General features: G+C 41.6%; 1 protein-coding gene across 2 annotated transcripts in view; it reads left to right on the top strand.

The window, feature by feature from the left end:
- The window catches only part of NR6A1 (nuclear receptor subfamily 6 group A member 1), a 251,344-nt gene extending 234,700 nt beyond the window's left edge, over window positions 1-16,644 (top strand). For both annotated transcript variants that reach the window (XM_069082779.1, XM_069082780.1), the window contains exons 8-10: window positions 6,336-6,457; window positions 9,592-9,744; window positions 10,557-16,644. In XM_069082779.1, coding sequence (XP_068938880.1) covers window positions 6,336-6,457; window positions 9,592-9,744; window positions 10,557-10,645 — 364 coding nt within the window. In that variant the 3' untranslated portion in view covers window positions 10,646-16,644. The remainder of the gene's footprint in view (window positions 1-6,335; window positions 6,458-9,591; window positions 9,745-10,556) is intronic.
- The last annotated feature ends 213 nt before the right edge of the window (window positions 16,645-16,857 follow it).

The following is a 16,857-nucleotide window of genomic DNA, read 5'->3' on the forward strand; positions in this document are numbered from 1 at the left end:
TTTCTTCTCCATGGACATGTTAGAAAGTTAGGATCTTAATGCCCTACTCAGAAGCTTTCTGTTACTTTCCTGTCAGAGCAAGCCTCACTGTGCAGCAGAATGGAGGTTCTCTCAACAGCCCAGAAACGTTAAGGCACGCTGACTGGGTTGAGCTTCCACGTTTGGAATCAGAGGATCTTGATTCAAGCTGCAGCTGCATGAGTTAATAGCTGTGTGACCCAGGACAAGTCACTTCACATCTTTGCAATTAACTGTAATTCTCTTTTAAATGAGAAGATTGAATTACATGGTTTCTTCTTACAGTTTGCTCTTCCAATTTTGACATTCTCTGTTCTAAGTTCCCTTTTAGTTCTAAAATTCGATGCTATAAGGATTTTGACCAGCTCTAAATCCTATAATGCTATAGATATAAGAAAATTCTATTGCTAGGGGGCCTTTTCAATTAACAGTTGCCTATTAAAAGCAACTTCATTCTATGAATTTCATATTAATTGTCCGTACTACAAAAGATCTATGATTTCATCTGTGGTCTTCCCACTCATGTCAGTTCCAACCCTTCAGTTTCTTGGTTTCATGAGTCACTGGTGCCAGAAGATTTCTTGATCTGTTCACTCATTTTTCTGTAATGGGTCTCTGCCAATTTACCTAGATTACAGAAACACAGGCTTTCACCAGTTCTTTCCACCTGTCAGAACTTACATGCTGTTGACATGACCTCCAAGGGAGTGCAAGGTTACCTCCATCCACAATGAGAAAGACATCAATTCCAGTAAACGATGAAATGTTACCAGAGAATCATGTCAAGTACTGAATGATGAAAATCAGTGACGATGATGATGATGATGATGATGATAGCACACTTCGAACTTTCAATTTGCAAAATGCTTTCCTAATCTCTTGATGATGATAAGAAGGTTCACAGTATGTACAACAAGAAGGGACCTTAGAGATGGTTTAGTCCAATCCCCTAATTTAACTTTGAAGGAAACTGAGGGCTGTAGAAGCAAAGTGACTTGTCCCACAGCATAAAGGGAGTGACTGGAAGCACTAACATTTGACCCCTGGTTTGCCAGCTCCAAATCCAGTGTTGATAATGATGATGGAGATGAAGTCCTTGGCTCCAAGGAGTATTTGTAACTTGTCTTAACCCACCTCTCCATGCCCTGGTATTCTCTTTGATTTGAAAACATTAGGCTTCCTGCTAGTGCGTCTGCTGTTGCAGCCCTCCTCCTCCTTGCCTTCCAAGTTCTCCTCACCCAGGGAAGGATTTGCCTCCCCCATTTGTCTGTAATCTCTCCCCTGGTTCTTAAGAGCTCCCACCTGTGACCCTGAATATTGTTTCCACCTGGCAAAGCAATTGGCCTGGGATGACAGATCAGAAGCAGAAATGGACTGGTCTTCTCTGTCAGGGTTGTTTTCTTAATTCAAGCCCTAACGTTTCCAGTGTTTGTAGAAGGGAAAAGAAACAGGCAGGTGTATAGTAAGCTTCAAACTGACTTCTGATTATATTGACTGTAATCGATCAGAATATCAACTGCACGCTTTTACTAATAAAAAGATTGCTGCATTGTGTGTAAGGAGACATGAATTCAAGTCCCAACTCTAAAACTTGCTAGCTGTAGTACCTTGGACAAATCTTTTCATGTCTTTTAAGCCTGTGTTTCTACCTCTGTGAAATGGAAGGTTTGGACAAGATGATGCCCAAAGGCCCCTCTGACCCAGGAGTTACATTCTCAGGGAACTTCCAGTTCTAAAATTCAGCAATTCGTCTCAGCAGGAGCAAGAGCTGGTTAATGTTTATATAGTGCTTTAAACATATCATTTAATTTGATCTTCACAACACTGTATAAGGTAGGTGGGTATTACAAGTAAAATCTCCATTTTACAGAATGGGAAACTGAACCTCAGAGAAGTAGCTTCGAAGTATGCAATTTAGAGTTATAAGGGACCTTATCAATCATCTAGTCTCTCCTCCTTGTTTTCTAGATGAGACACCTGAGGCCCAGGGTAGGGAAGTGACTTGCCCAGGTACATACAAGTAAGTAACAGAACAAGGGTTCTACCTCAAGTGTCTCTCAGATTCAAACTCAGTACTTTTCCAGTGCATCACAGCAAGATTGTGAGTGTTAGACATAAAGAAAAAGTTACGTGATGGCATTAACACATAGCCTTTGGAAATGGTTTGAAGGAATTCACCGTAAATGCCATATGACAACAAACAGCGCATTATAATGTAAAGAGTCCAATTCTTGGCTTTGAATCATGGGGCCACTGTTCAAATCTCAATTTTACCAGTAATTAGCAATGTGACCCGAGACTCAGGAGTTGGATTTAGGGGAATCAGGTCTGTTGCTCACTAAGCCGTATCCAATCATTTCTTCTCTGTAAGCCTGAGCTTTCCTAACTGAGAAATGGAATAATAACATTTAAACTAATGTACCTTTATAGGACTGTTGTAATAAAGTGCTTTGTAAACTGAAAAAAATGCTATGGAAGTGTAACTCATTAACCTAACACACATCTATTTGACTCTTGCCTACCATGCAGTGCAAAGCCATGCACTCCAGTACAGGGATAGATACAAAATTTGTCTAAATTATGGTTCCTATCCTAAATCAATAAACATTTATTAAACACTTACTATGTGCCCTGCAGGCACTGGGGGATACCAAAAGAGGGAAAAGGCAGTCCCTTCCCTTAAGGAGATCACAATCTAATGGGGGAAGAAACAACAAACAAACAGATATGTACCAACAAGCTGTGTTAAAGAAGGAAGGCACTACACTTTAGAAGCATTTTTATCTGAGACTTACATTCCCAGGCATGGGGACAGCCAGAAAAAATTCCCAGAACCAGGACGCCAACTGGTTCCTGGATTAGATGTAAAGTGTGAGAAAACTTGAACCACTAAGGGATAAGACACAAAACTTCCAAAGTCATATTAGTCATAATTTATTTACTCTGTGGGTAAAGTTTTCACATATAAAAAATGAGGAACTTGGACTAATTGATCTCTAAAGTCCCTTGAGTTTTCTAGTATTTTACGGTCCCAGACTCCATATTTTTCTATTGATCAGAGTAATTAAGCTTTTGAAGTTGTTTTTCTTTACATTCTTGTTCTTATGTAAATTGTTCTCTTAATCCTACTCACTTCACTATGATCAGTTCATACTAACTAGGATTCTCCAAATTCATCTTTACATTATATTGACATGCCACAGTTTGTTCGGCCATTCCCCAGCTGACAGGTAGCCCCTTCCATTCTAGTTCTGCATTTTTTTTAACCTTTTAATCCCCTACTTCAGGATCGGGAAGTTTATTTTGTTTGTAATTATTCCTTCCCTCTTATCCTCACTCTTCACTATCCCCATTTGTTTCCCTGTTGAGTTTAATATATTTCTAGACCAAACTCTGTGTGTGTGTGTGTGTGTGTGTGTGTGTTTCCAACCTTCCTTGTCTGCTCCATATAGGAATAAGGCTCATCTGATACATATATGTCCCACTTCTTTCTCCAAGTGTTCTTGTTATTCTTCTCAATGAGCCCACCCATTATGAGAAATAGTAAGTTGTACCCCTTCTTTTTTGTTGCTTTTTAGAGGGGGGAAGGCAGGGTAATTGAGGTTAAATGACTTGCCCAAGGTCACATGGCTAAGTTAAGTGTCTGAGGCTGTATTTGAACTCAGGTCCTCCTGATTCCATGGCCGGTGCTCTGTTCACTGTGCCACCTCCATTGTACCCCTCTTCATCTTTCTACACCAATGTATTTTTTCACTCTCCCTTCTCTTTGCCCTCTTAAAACTCTCTGAACACATGCTGCCAGTCCCTTCCCCCCCCCCCCCCAGGTCTCCTCTGTTTTTCATTAACTCCCTCAATATTCTTTGAAGACACTAAGGTTCTAAAGGGAAACTCGTTTCTTCTCCTCTGTTAGAATGTTAGCCCTCCATCATCACTCAACCCCTTCCATTTGCTCAAATATATTTACCCTTCTAGATTTCTTTTGGTTCTAGTGTCTCTATTTCAAAGTTCCTACTCAGCTCTAATGCTAAGAGTGAGCTCTGGTCTTTTCTAAAGAAGTGCTGGAAGGTCCTCTCTTCCATGAAAGATCTACATTTTCCCCCAGAATATTATGTTCAGCTTTGCAGAGTCAGTTACTTTTGTTTGTGGGCATTTATGTTTTGCCTTTTGGAATATATTCCAAGATTTCCTGTTTATAGTAGAAACTGCCAACTGTTGTGTGACTATGCTACTCCTTCATGGAGCTTATAGCTGTTGTGTTTTTCTTTGATGTGGAAGCTCTGGGTTTTGAATTTGAAATTCCTTGGATATTTTCTTTGAGGTTTATTTCAGGTGAATTCTGTCCCAACTTTACTTTCTAGTTCTAACAGATCTGTGTAGTTTTCCTATTTCTTGAAATAGTGTGTCTAGACTTTTGTTTTAATCACGGTTTTCAGAGAGTCCATGATTCTTAAATTCATCTCCAATTTTTAGGTCTGTTGTTTTTTTTTCCCCAGTTCTTTTTCATTGTTGTTATTCTCCAATGCTCTGTTATTTTCTTTTATTATTTTTCAATCTCTGTTTTGTTTTAATTTTTTTTGTTCTAGGAGAATGCCACTTTTCTAAACAAATTGTTCTTCTAGTTCTTTCCTCAAAAGCTTTTGTTTAATATTTTTATGTCTTCCTTTTATGCTTCTAAGTTATCATGTAATCAATTACATACAGAAAAATCATTTCTTTTCCTTTGAATCTACTTACAGTTGTTACTGAGTTACTTTCTACTTTTAGGCTGGGTTTTGGGGTATCTAGATTTACAGTAATTTTTTCAAATACTGGCCAATATTTTCTTTGTTTTACTCATCTTTCCAGTTTTAGTTCTTGAATCGAAACTTTGTGGCAAGACCAGGCCATAGCCCATGTTGTGCTTTTTGGCTAGGTCGTTGGTCCTGGTTGATCTTGCCCTGAATTCTTGTGTTGACCTCCATCTTCTGCAGCTAGGTCCCGCCCCCCACCTTGGATCCTTGAGGGTCAGTGTTAGAGTCCCCCTGATGTGCCTGGGCTATCCTGGTCTCAGCACTGCTGTGCTGCCCTGGTCACTCTTATTCCCTGGGCCTTCCAAGATCCCCATGATGGGATTCTGACCACCCTGGAGATTTCTCAGGGAAGCCCTTCAGTCTTTCTGCCTGCACTGAAAGGAAGCCCATTTCTTTACATACACTGGCCCTGGCTTTGTTGATGGCCCCCCTTTCCTGTTGCACCAGAATTTTGGCTGACTTTTTGTTGCAGTTCTAGTGAAGGGTGGCCACTTCATTGCTTCATTGAATTTCTTGATCATTATTTTGTCTGGTGATTTGAGATTTTGAGTGAAGTGAGTATGTGGGAACTGGACTAGTCTGCTTCCATTCAGGCAGTCTTCTTGACTAGCACTTGTCCTTTATCTTTTATATTCTGTGGGCTCAGATCAATCTCTTTTGGCTCAAGCATTCTATCTTTCATGATTCTGAATGTAAGGAAGGGGATTATATACCATCCACGTTGGTTGAGACATGTTGCCTGTGGTTTAAGGAATAGTAGTGTAAGGTAAACCTCATAAGATTTAGAAGTAAGTTGGTTGTGGAGGAGGACCTCAAATACCATAGTCTAGCCTTCAGACTCTATTCAGTTAGTTACAGGGGAATCCATTTATAGATTTTGAGCACTGGAATTGATAGGAGCAGATTTGTGCATTAGAGAAATTCATCAGACAGCAGTGTGAAGGATGGAAGGATTCAAGGTTTATTGGTGATGGAAGAAGTGGGAAGGGGTTTGGCCTCAAGAAGAAGGCATTGTAGGGGCGCGGCCCGGTAGCGCAGTAAGTAAGAGTGCTGGCCCCAGTGTCGGGAGACCTGGGATCAGTTCTGGCCTCAGATACTTGGCACCCACACAAAAATAACTGGCTGTGTAACCTTGAGCAAGTTACTTAACCCCCGATTGCTTTAAAAAAAAAAAAAAAGGAGGCATCGTAATAGAGTTTAAAGTCACTGAATGTAGAATGAGAAGATTTAGACTAGAATCTCTACCATTTCTACTCAATAACTGTGTGACCTTGGGCAGGTTATTTAAATCTGTTTTACTCACGATCATCCTATTTATAAAATAAAGAACTTTGCTAAGTGATAGCTGCTTCCCTTTTTGGTTCTACCATATCATGTTCTAAGGGATCTTCTAGTTCTATATTTTAACGATATATGTTCTAATGTGTACTACATCTCTGAATCTATCACTTGTGCCCCGCCCCCCAATTTTCCTTTGTGCCGTAGCCGATGTACCTCCTGTAATGTATGTCCTCATCTTCCCTACAGATTTAGTGAAGAAGGGATGGAGGTGATGGAGCGACTTATTTACCTGTATCGAAAGTTTCACCAGCTGAAAGTCAGCAATGAGGAGTATGCTTGCATGAAAGCCATCAACTTCCTCAATCAAGGTGAGTGTGGGGACAAGGCCTTTTTCAGAATTAACTGCTACCTTGATAACAAACCTGCCCCTCCTTTACTAGCTTACAAGTGGGACCAGCATCCTTAAATTAGATCTAAAGAGGTGAAATTCAAAAGGAAAAAAAATATCAAGGCCCACCCTTGGGTTCAACAAAATTAACTGCAGAAGTTTAGGTTGAGGCAGATGTCCAAGTCACTTTTGGAGATTTGGTGACCTGCAGCCTAAAGGTAAGTTACCAGTGTGACATAGTGGCTAGAGTCACCTCAAAACTGCATACACAGAAGTATAGTGTCTAGGTCAAGGGCCATCCCTGACTGTTGTCTAGCCTGGTCAGACTCTCTCTGGTCAAGTGTATCCAGAAGAAGAAGAATCTTCCAACCATGGGCCCCATGCCAGAAGTGGGGTGATCAACATAACTAGGGGTGTTTTAGCCTGAAGCAAAAGCTGGGGAAGGAAGATGAAATGAATATCATCATTATAGTAAAATATCTGAAGGGTTGTCAGGTAAAAAAGCAGTTCCATTTTTTTCTGCTTGGCCCCAGAAAACCAAACCAGGAGTGGTGGAGGGCAAATTATAGAGAGGCGAGTTCTCTGGCTCAGTGCTGACAGTGAGGGCTGTCTAACCCCGCAACAGGCAGCCCTCGGAGATGGGCATGTTGTAGTGCCTGATGTCCTGTGTTAGTTCCTTATCCTTGGAGGTCTTCAGTCAGAGGCTAGATGGTCCATTTTTTGAAGTGTTACAGAGGACATTTCTGTTACAGGTCATGGTTGTAGCTATGGTATTGTGGTAAGAACACTGGACTCGGGAGTCAAAAAACCTGGATTCAGATGTTGACTACTGTTTTACTGTATGGTCTTGGTCAAGTCATTTCTTTCTAGTCTCAGTTTCCTCTTCTGGAAGATGCTCTGATTTCTGTGGTTTTAGACAACTGCTAAGTTTTCTTCTAGTTCAAGTATTCTCACATCCAAGGACACAGACATAACAGGTTCATGGTCCCCTTAATACAGGGAAAGTCATCTAGTATTTTTCGAAAACTGAAATGCAGCAATCCTATAATTCATGGAGGAAGGAAGAGACTCCACTTTGTTTAGTCCATTTTAATGCATTTAAACATAGACACCAAGGACAGTACATGCGTCATGTAAAATACGTCCCGAGTTTACTAGCAGCTGAGGAAGAACAGAGTGACTGATGAAGCTGGCCTAGATAAGGCTGATGTGACAGATTGCCAGTTGTTCTGAAAGCCCAATCATAGCACGACGGTATTGCACAAAAATGCTGTTTGTAGATGAATGAAGCATTCTGTTTCCCCTCTCCTGTATGTTACTCTCCATTGGAAAGGCACGTGGCATACTTTTTATTTTAGTTGTTAACTCTAAAACACTCCTTTTCAGGCTTTGGGCTATGTGTTCCAGGAGTAAACTTCTACTATACCATTTATTACACAGGTATTGTGATTTAAAAAAAAAAAAAAAGAAGAAGAAACAACAGAAGACTAAGAATCGGAAGATTTATTTTCAAGACCCAGCTATTTACTAGTTCTGTGACCCTGGACAAGTCAGTGTACCTCTTAGATCCTCAGTTTCCCAATCTGTCACATGAAGAGAATGATGTTTGCACTCCCTAACTCAAAGGGTCTTGTGAACATTGGATCTACCACCCATCAGCCATAAGACCTTGGGCAGACTACTTAAATTTCCCATTATGAGACAGGAATAATAACATTTTTGTCACTTTTTCCACATAGATGTTGTTAGTCTTGGTTCGACCACTTGGTGTGACATTAAGAAAGTCTTTTTGCCTGTCTGTGGAGAATGTGGCAAATGCTGTACACTTGAAAAGTGGGGGATGTTATACCCTTACAGGATGCTGTCATTATTAATTCTCAGTCACATGTTCTCTAAGCAGGCCACTTCTGTTCCATATGAGCCTTTCTTTAAACTTTTTTTGTTCATTTTTATGCTACTTAATGTCCCATGGGCAAAGCCCAGTCCCTCTCAGAAAGAATGAGAATGTTATTTCAGAATAATTAAGAATAACTCCCATCTCTTTAGAACTATTATTTCAAAGAACTTTCCTCACAATGTCCATTTGAGACAAGTCAGGACACTTGAGGGGCAGATTAACATATGCATACACATCCAGTGTCTGTATTGTGCTTAAATGTGTTTATTAGTTACAAGGGAGGGCTTTTTGTTCATTTTAAATTTAGGAAGGAGAGGAGGATTCATGATAAAGATACAAAAGAAAAATGAAAAAGAGAAGAGGGTAGTAGCATTTTTCTTAAATGCTGAAGAAAACAGGAGGGGCAGGACAGCTTTGACACTAACATTTTTGAGTTTGTAAAGTCAGACTCTACATAATAGAGATTAGCGACTTCATGTACAATCTTTTTTCGATCCATTGTCTTTTCTCCTGTGTATGTGGAAATGAACCTGTTTAATAATGTTTGCCAAGCACAGACTAACCAAAAAAAATTCAAAAATGACCCCATGAGTTAAGTATATAGGTTTTCTCACTCCCACTTTACAAAGGAAGAATATTAAGTCTCAGAGAGATGGCCTGACTTGCCCAAGTTTACTTACATAGTAAATGGCTGACCTGAGACTTGAATCCAGCTTTCTTAAGTAAATCACATAAGGCTACCCCTCTCAAAATGTATCTAAATAACTCTGTAAAGAACAGAATCAGAATTTCAGAGCTAAAAGCAACCACAGAGGGCATGTAGTTCAGCCCCTCCCTTGAGGCGGAAATTCCTTTACAATATCCCCAGTAGATGATCACTCAACTTCTATTTGTATACCTTCAGTGATGGGATGCTTATAGTCACTCAGAGCGTGGTTCAGTTCAGTCTTGGTCATCTCTTTTAAGAAGTTTTTCCTATATTGAACCAAAATCTTTCTCTTGGTGATTTCCACCCATTGTTCCTAGTTCTATCCTATGGAACCAAGGAAAACAAGTGTAAGTCCCTTTTCCAAACTTTTCCCTGCAGATACTTGAACATGGTCCTCATGTTTCCCTCTTAATCTGCATATGTACATATATACATATATGTGTGTATCTTTTTTTTTTCTTTATCAGCCTAAAGATCCTTTTATAACCATTTTGTTGCACATCCTCAGATATCAGGGGCCTGACAAACGCCTCACAGCTGGAGCAGTTGAACAAGAGGTACTGGTATATTTGCCAGGATTTCACTGAGTATAAGTACCCTCATCAGCCAAATCGTTTTCCTGATCTAATGATGTGTTTACCAGAGATACGATATATTGCAGGTAACTCTTTCCCTCTCCTTCCCTCCTCCCCTTTTCACTCTTCCTCTTCTATTTTTCCCCCTCTCTTGACTCCATTTTCCCTTTCCCCACAACCACCCATCACCAGCAAGGCCTTAATCTAGGCATTTTCAAAGAAAGCTCTTAGTTCTCTCTCTGTTGTTCCTTTCCCTCTCTTTTGGCATGTGACTAGAAGGCAGGAGACTTGGCCCCAGCTTTGCCTCTATGAGACTTTGATCAAGTTGCTTGTTTTTTCCTGGGCCTTGGTTCTCTCATCTGTAAAATGAAGGCAGTTGACAAGATGATTTCTAAGGACCCTTTAACTCTTAACATTCAGAGTTCCAACAGCTCTTCTTTATATCAGTAACATTCTGTTTGCTAAAATTCAGTGTTTAGTGTTCTAGTGTTCTCTACTCAGAGATCCCTTCTATCTCTTAACAGTGTGTGCTGTAACGTTCTATGTCCAAAGGTCCCTTTCTCACAGTCTGTCTTTTAAAGACCCTTCTCTCTCTCATATTCTGTGTATATTCTAACATTTTATCTATTTTCTCAGAGTCCTCCTATCTCTAACATTCTATATTGTAAAGGCATGTCCAACTCTGACAGAATGACCTAGAGAAATGAATGCAAGGCTTCAGAGAAAGCTCTAACAAACTCTCAAGGCTCTTCCACAAGACTTGCCAGAGCTTTGGGACATCCCCTTATGTTTCTGTGGCCTGTCTCCTCTAAAACACTGCCTGGAGAAGAGAGACAAGTTTTGCAGTAACTCATTCGCTTCTCTTCCCCTCCCTCTTTCTTCCCCCCTCCTCCCCCAGGAAAGATGGTGAATGTGCCGCTGGAGCAGCTACCGCTGCTTTTTAAAGCTGTTCTGCACTCCTGCAAGACAAGTGGGAGCAAGGAATGAGCCCACCCAGCCAGCTCCCCTGCCTTGCCCTGTGCCAGGGGGAGCGTGAGGCTCAGAAGGAAAAACCAGGAGAGCCGAGACCAGGATGGAGGCAGCCCACACTGCCCCTCTAGCATGAATCTTTTTTGTTTGTTTGTTGTTTTTTTAAAAACTCATTTTCTATATATTTATTTCACGACAGAGTTGAATGTATGACCTTCAACACAATGCACATACTTCTGTATGAATTTAAAGATGCATTTCCTTGCAGTTTACAGAATGTGAGAATGTTTAATGTTACAATGTTGTCATTAATTAGGTCTTGTTCTTCTTTATATTTGAGGGGTGAGGGTGGGGTGGGGGGAGCTAACTATTTCAATAGTGTTGACTAAGACTACCTCAAGGAAAAGGTGGTATTCAAGTACTGACTTTTCCCTTATTTTCTCAACAGACCTCACAGGTTTGAGCTAGAGAGCAAACTGCCTTTTTCTACCAGCAAACATATGCCTGTCATCAATCCTGGGGAGGTGGGTTGGGGTTTTTTGTTGGTTAAAAATTGATATAAGGTTAGAATCAAGGTGGGCAGAGCATAGTTTAGCCAGCCAGTCAGCTAGCTAAATTCATCCCTGGGAAGGAAGGCCTTTGAAATGAGCTCATCCTAAGACCAGTGGATTGAGAGCTGGAAGGGAGCTTGGAGATCTTGTAGTCATAGAATATTAGAGTTGGAAGGGACCTGAGGGACCATCTAGCCCAGCAGTCCCTTGGCCCATTTTTCCCTTGACAATATCCTCAACAAATGGTTATCCAGCTTATGCTTGTCCAACCCCTGGATTTTAAAGAGGAAGATATTAATGCCTAGAGAAAGGAAGGAGCTTGTTGAGGGTTACACAGGTATCAGATAGCAAAGACAGTATGAATCCCTGGGACCGCTTGACTCCATATATGACATTCTTGTCACTTATATACCACATTGGATCTTAAACTTCTTCCCAACTCCAAACACCTCTCTCTCCATTGAGGAGGAAGCTAAAATCCAGGGAAGCAGATGGGGGGGTTAGTCTGTAGAGATACTCCAGGTTCGAGTGCCAGAATCTTCTTTCGACATCTTTGTTCAGATGACCATTTGAAATAGCCACCTTTTCAAGGAGAAGGGAGGAAGTTTGTGCAGGAAGTCCTCCAGAGTGCTGCCTTCTCTGCCAGACTGGAGATCTGAAGAGAGAGCCATTCCTTCCTTGGCCTTGGAATATTCCATTGCTTTCTTCAGAGCCTTGCGGATGGTCATCAAATTCCATTCCATTGCAGTACAACACAACAAACATTTAAAGGCCTCCTTTGTTCAGAACTCTAGGTTGAGGATTTGGGGAAAGACTGAGTTTAAATCCAATACCACACCTGCCCCTCATTGAATTCATAGTCTTGTCACCAAAGTAAAATGTTATCTAAGTGAATGAGAGAAGAGAATAACAGAGTGCTTTGCAGATATCATCCTGGTCACCCAACAAACATTGATTAAATGCCTTCAAGGCCTCCTGCCAGACACTAGGGATACCCAGCTAGATAGGACACCAGCCCTGCTCTGGCACAGATAAGGACTCTCCCAGGTAACCATCAACCTGTCTCACCCCTGGACTAGTGTGGAATAGCTAACCAGCCTATCATCAGAACTTTTCTAACCCTTTCCCCTTCTTCATCTCTCCAAACCTACACACTTTTTCTCTCTCCCTGGAAGTATCAGAATTATACTAGGCAGTTAAAAAGACCAGTTGATCACAGGCACTGAGACAAGGCTCAGGTAATCTTGAACCTTAAAACTGATTCTTCCCCTTTTCTTCATTTTTGCTTCCTCTACTTTGAAATGGTATGAAATGTTAGAACACCAAGGGTGCTTTTTCCTCCACTACCTAGGTAGGGCTTGTATTTAAAGTGGGAGGGGAGCAATTTAGAGCAATAGGCCTACTTATACTGCCTGTGACTGCTCTGATTGGATTTAGAAAGGACTTTTCTCTGAGGCCTAGAGCTATCTGCAACATCCTGGAGGCCTGCCTCTCATTGCCGCATGAGGTTGAAAAGATACACAAAGATGGAACAGGGTTCCCTTCGAGCACTAGGACTTGAGATGAAAAAATAGTTTCCAAGTGAAATGCACTGTCTTGCTAGGTAGTGAATTCCTTTACCAATTATTTATACAGAAATTGGATGCCTCTTTGGGGGTGTCATGAAGGGGATTCCCGCTTCAGATCAAAGTTGGACTAGATATACTCAAAGATCCCTTCCAACTCTGCAGTTCTGTGAATTAGGCCAATTAGCCCTGACTTTCCCCATGCTGCTGTCTTGCTAAATGCCCTGGCCAGGGAGGTGTGACTTTCTAAACTACCTCACATTTTTTTCAGGATAGGTCACACCCTCCATGAGCTGGGACTAATAGACTTTGGAGCACCCCAAGCTGCCCTCAGGTTCTGGGGTGATGATTTGTATCAGACCTAAAACTAGGCCAGTTACCATGCATACTTGGACTAGACCTTCTCCTATGTGAACACAGGCTTATGGAAACCTGTTCAGTAGAAGGCCGTGTTTGCTCTCTTGCTCAGTCTTGCAAATCTTCCCAGGTGACCTGATCCTCTTTTCTGGGTAGTCTGTTCTGGCCTTTAATCCTTTGTAATGGAATGAGATGTTACGGGTATATAACCACTGCTGGGACCAGCAGAGCTATCATGTTATATTTCTCCCTGGATTGGAAAATTAGAGTTTCCCCAATAGCATGTGTTCCCCAAATCCAGTAAGCACATATAACTCAGTATCACCTCTAATGTGTGTGTATGTATACAAACGTGTGTGTATATACACATATATGGTTATAGAAATATCCATATATGTATATATCCACACACACTTCCATGCTTCATCAGGATGAATTCTACCTCCACAACATCATGAGTGGCAATGGCCAAACGTATTTATCCCTTGATAGACAACCTTCTGGCCACTTAGCCTGCTACTCCAATGATGAACACAGTTTGTTTCTGGGCCCATCCTTGAAGCTTTTTCCACACAGGCCAATCAGAGCTTAAGTGCTGATAGCAGCCTTTGAGGGCCCAGGGTCCCCTCCATCCCACAAGTGGGTTTCAGAAGGGGAAATTAGTAGAAAACACAAATGTATATGTGTATATATAATGTGTACATGCACACACTTGATTATCCATGGGAAGATTTCTGTTTGGTTTGTTTATTTCTAAGCTCAAAATGCTTTCCCCGTTTTCTTGACTTGAATTTTGCGACTGTGATCTCCTTGTAGGCAGGTTAGTGCTCTGCTTTTTTCCTCTCTGGAGCAGGAAAAGAGGGCCATTAGCAATTCTGATCATTACTCCTGGTGAGTGGGCTCTGGCAGCTGAAGTCAAATCTCTGCTGATCCTTCTACCAGGATCCCCACCTTACCTCCCTCCCATTCTCAGTTGCTTTTCTTATAAAACTGAGCTCTTGCTCTGTCTGCTTGCAATTTCAAAGAAAATTATTCTCTAATCAATAAGAACCTACTGGCCCAAATAATACAATATTTAATGGAACAAAGTGTTCATTTTTGAAGGGAGGAGAAAGGTTCTGAGAGTTGCTTTTGTGCAAATTCATTTTGGCCAAATGCTGATTTACAGCAAATTCCTTGAACAAAGGGCCCTTTTATTTCCGAAAGGAGAAGAGTGGAGCAAATTGTGTAAGTGAATGACAAGGGTACCAAACTGGAGCCTAACCTGTGGACAGCCGCTAATGTCTTCTGCACCAAGTCCTTTGAAGACTTGTGTTTTTAAACAGGGTAAAGTGAATGTGTTGCATTGCAAACTCAGGTATTATGATGAAAAGGTAGGAGTGTAGCTAGCGATGTAGAGACATTAGGTCAGCCACTAGATGTATTTGTGAATTTGGTTTTGAAGGACATGGTATAAAGGTTGGAGGGTTGTGTGTGTGTCTGTGTGTGTGTGTGTGTGTGTGGTGGGGGGTGTGTGTGTGTGTGTGTGTCTGTGTGTGTGAACATTCTTCCCATAATGCAGGAAGCCTTTTTGCCAGTGGAAGAAAAAATCTGTGTCTCAGATCCCTCTCTCTTTTGTCACCCTTAGACCTTTTGCCACCAACAGCCATCACTTTGAACAAAAATTTCCTGCATGAAAATATGGCTTTGAAAGCCTCAGGAGAGGAAAGCCAGTCTCCTTGAGTTGTGCTGATTTTTTTCTTTTAATTTCCTTTGTCCTGAGCAAAGGTTTGGAACTTCTTTGCTCATGTATAATGTCTGGTTCTGAGCCACTTTGGCTAGGAGGAAACTGTGGCAATTAGATACCCTAATGATGCCATCTCCTATGATACTTAGGTGTGCCTTCCACACTCAAACCAGGGGTCACTGTAGCAGTACCAAGTTTCCCCTGTCCAGAACACTCCACTGAGAACCTTCCTGCCTATGGCTAAGGACCAAAGTGGCCCTAGAAAGAAAGAATAGTGATTAGCCCCCTTCTCCAGTACTTTAAGACCTGAGTGATAGGGTGTACATTTCACAAATGAAAACTGAGGGCCAGAGAGATCATAGGGCAATAGATTTAGATCTAGAAAGGACCTTAGAGGGGCTGTCTAATCTACTTCTCTTGCTTTATAATTGTGGAAACAGGCCCAGAGAGGATATAGTAATTTGCTATAAGAGCCTGTATTTGAACCCAGATTCTAATAACAAATCCATTGTTCTTTCCCCTGAACTCAGGCCACTCCATAAGATCATATAGGAAGTGAGAAAGCTAGCCAGGATTCAAATCTGTGGCTCATGATTCCATTGTTCCTCCTTCCCTGTTCCCACCCACCCACCTCTACCCATTTCACAACTACATTCCAGATAATCTTCTAATTGGCCCTTGCCCTCAATCCTCCTTGGTAATAGGAGAGATTGATTTAGGCAGAAGGGGTCCCAAGCACTCCGAGAGTACTGTTGTAGGGCTGACACTCCCAGATAACAATGCCCTTGGTGTCTGACTCCCTGCCTTCACTCTCCTGAAGTCTCCTGGGTGTGCCGTTGGCCAGGAGGGCATTCCTCTTTGCCCCCACCCCCTCATAATCTGACAAATGAAGTTTGAGAAGCATCCAATAGTAATGCTGCAATCCTGGGCAAGGACTTTAAAACCCCAGGAAATAGAGAGCTGCCTTACAAAACCTCGTATTTCCTGGCTTTATGTTTTTAATTTCCTTGGGGGATGGGTGGGTTTAAACAATCAAGTGATTTTTAAAAATTAGTTAAACCCATCTGCTTCTCAGGTATCAATGTACCTATAACCTTTTAGGACCCTTACCTCACATCCCATCCTCCAATTGGCCAGTATCTCTTGTCTGAGTCTCAAAGGGGCCATATACCATGGCTTACTCTTGTATGCCTGCTCTGTGTTCTGAGAAGCCTTCTAGTCCATTCCATGGGTCTGAGACTGAATTCCAACACCACAGATCATCTCCTCCATCTCCTGGTGTCAGTTGCCCGTACTCTGAAAATGGACTAGAATCAAGATAGTCCCTAAGGTCTCCTATCCCTGAATATCTATCAGAGACTACATACAAGGGCAAATTCCCATGACCTATGAATTAAACCATGTTATCTGTGGGGAAAGTTATCAAGACCCTAAGATATTCTGCAGACCCCCCCTTAAATGTATCAAGATGTCATTGCTGCTTTCTAGCAAACTTTGTGCTACCATGATCTTATGTCAAGTAGATGAGCAGTGGTTCCAAGCCTTTAGCTCAGTCAGTGAGGGCCTTTAGGCCCACTTGACCCAACCTCTGGGCCTATTGATCCAAAGCTCCAGAGACCCTTCCTACCTACTTCCTAGAGTGGGCCCCTAGCAAATATGTGGGTGGCCATCTTTCTACCTTCATTTCTGTTTTATTAAATCTTGTGTTAAGAAACCCAGTCCTTTACCAAATAACTTTTTTCTTAAACTTGAAATTTTTCTACCCATATTACCTTTTTTTAAACTCCTCCCCCCACCCCAAAAGAAGAAAAAACAAAATGGATCTACTCACTCTCCCACCCCTCCAGGACCATGCCCTTTAATATTGTTCATCCTTCTCTCATTTTGATTTTGGTTGGAGGTTTCAGTGCCAACTATCTGTAAAGAGGTTTCTGTGTCTGAGGAAAAATGGCTTCCTGCTCTGGAAGATGCTGAAGAATTAGAGGAATGAGGGACTCAGGGACAGAACCTAAAGGCCAGTTGGCTGGCGTT

The sequence above is a fragment of the Petaurus breviceps genome, unplaced genomic scaffold (assembly GCF_028583685.1).
Source record: "Petaurus breviceps papuanus isolate PSGF00001 unplaced genomic scaffold, PetGlider_PUasm1.0 171, whole genome shotgun sequence".
Taxonomy (NCBI): Eukaryota; Metazoa; Chordata; class Mammalia; order Diprotodontia; family Petauridae; genus Petaurus; species Petaurus breviceps.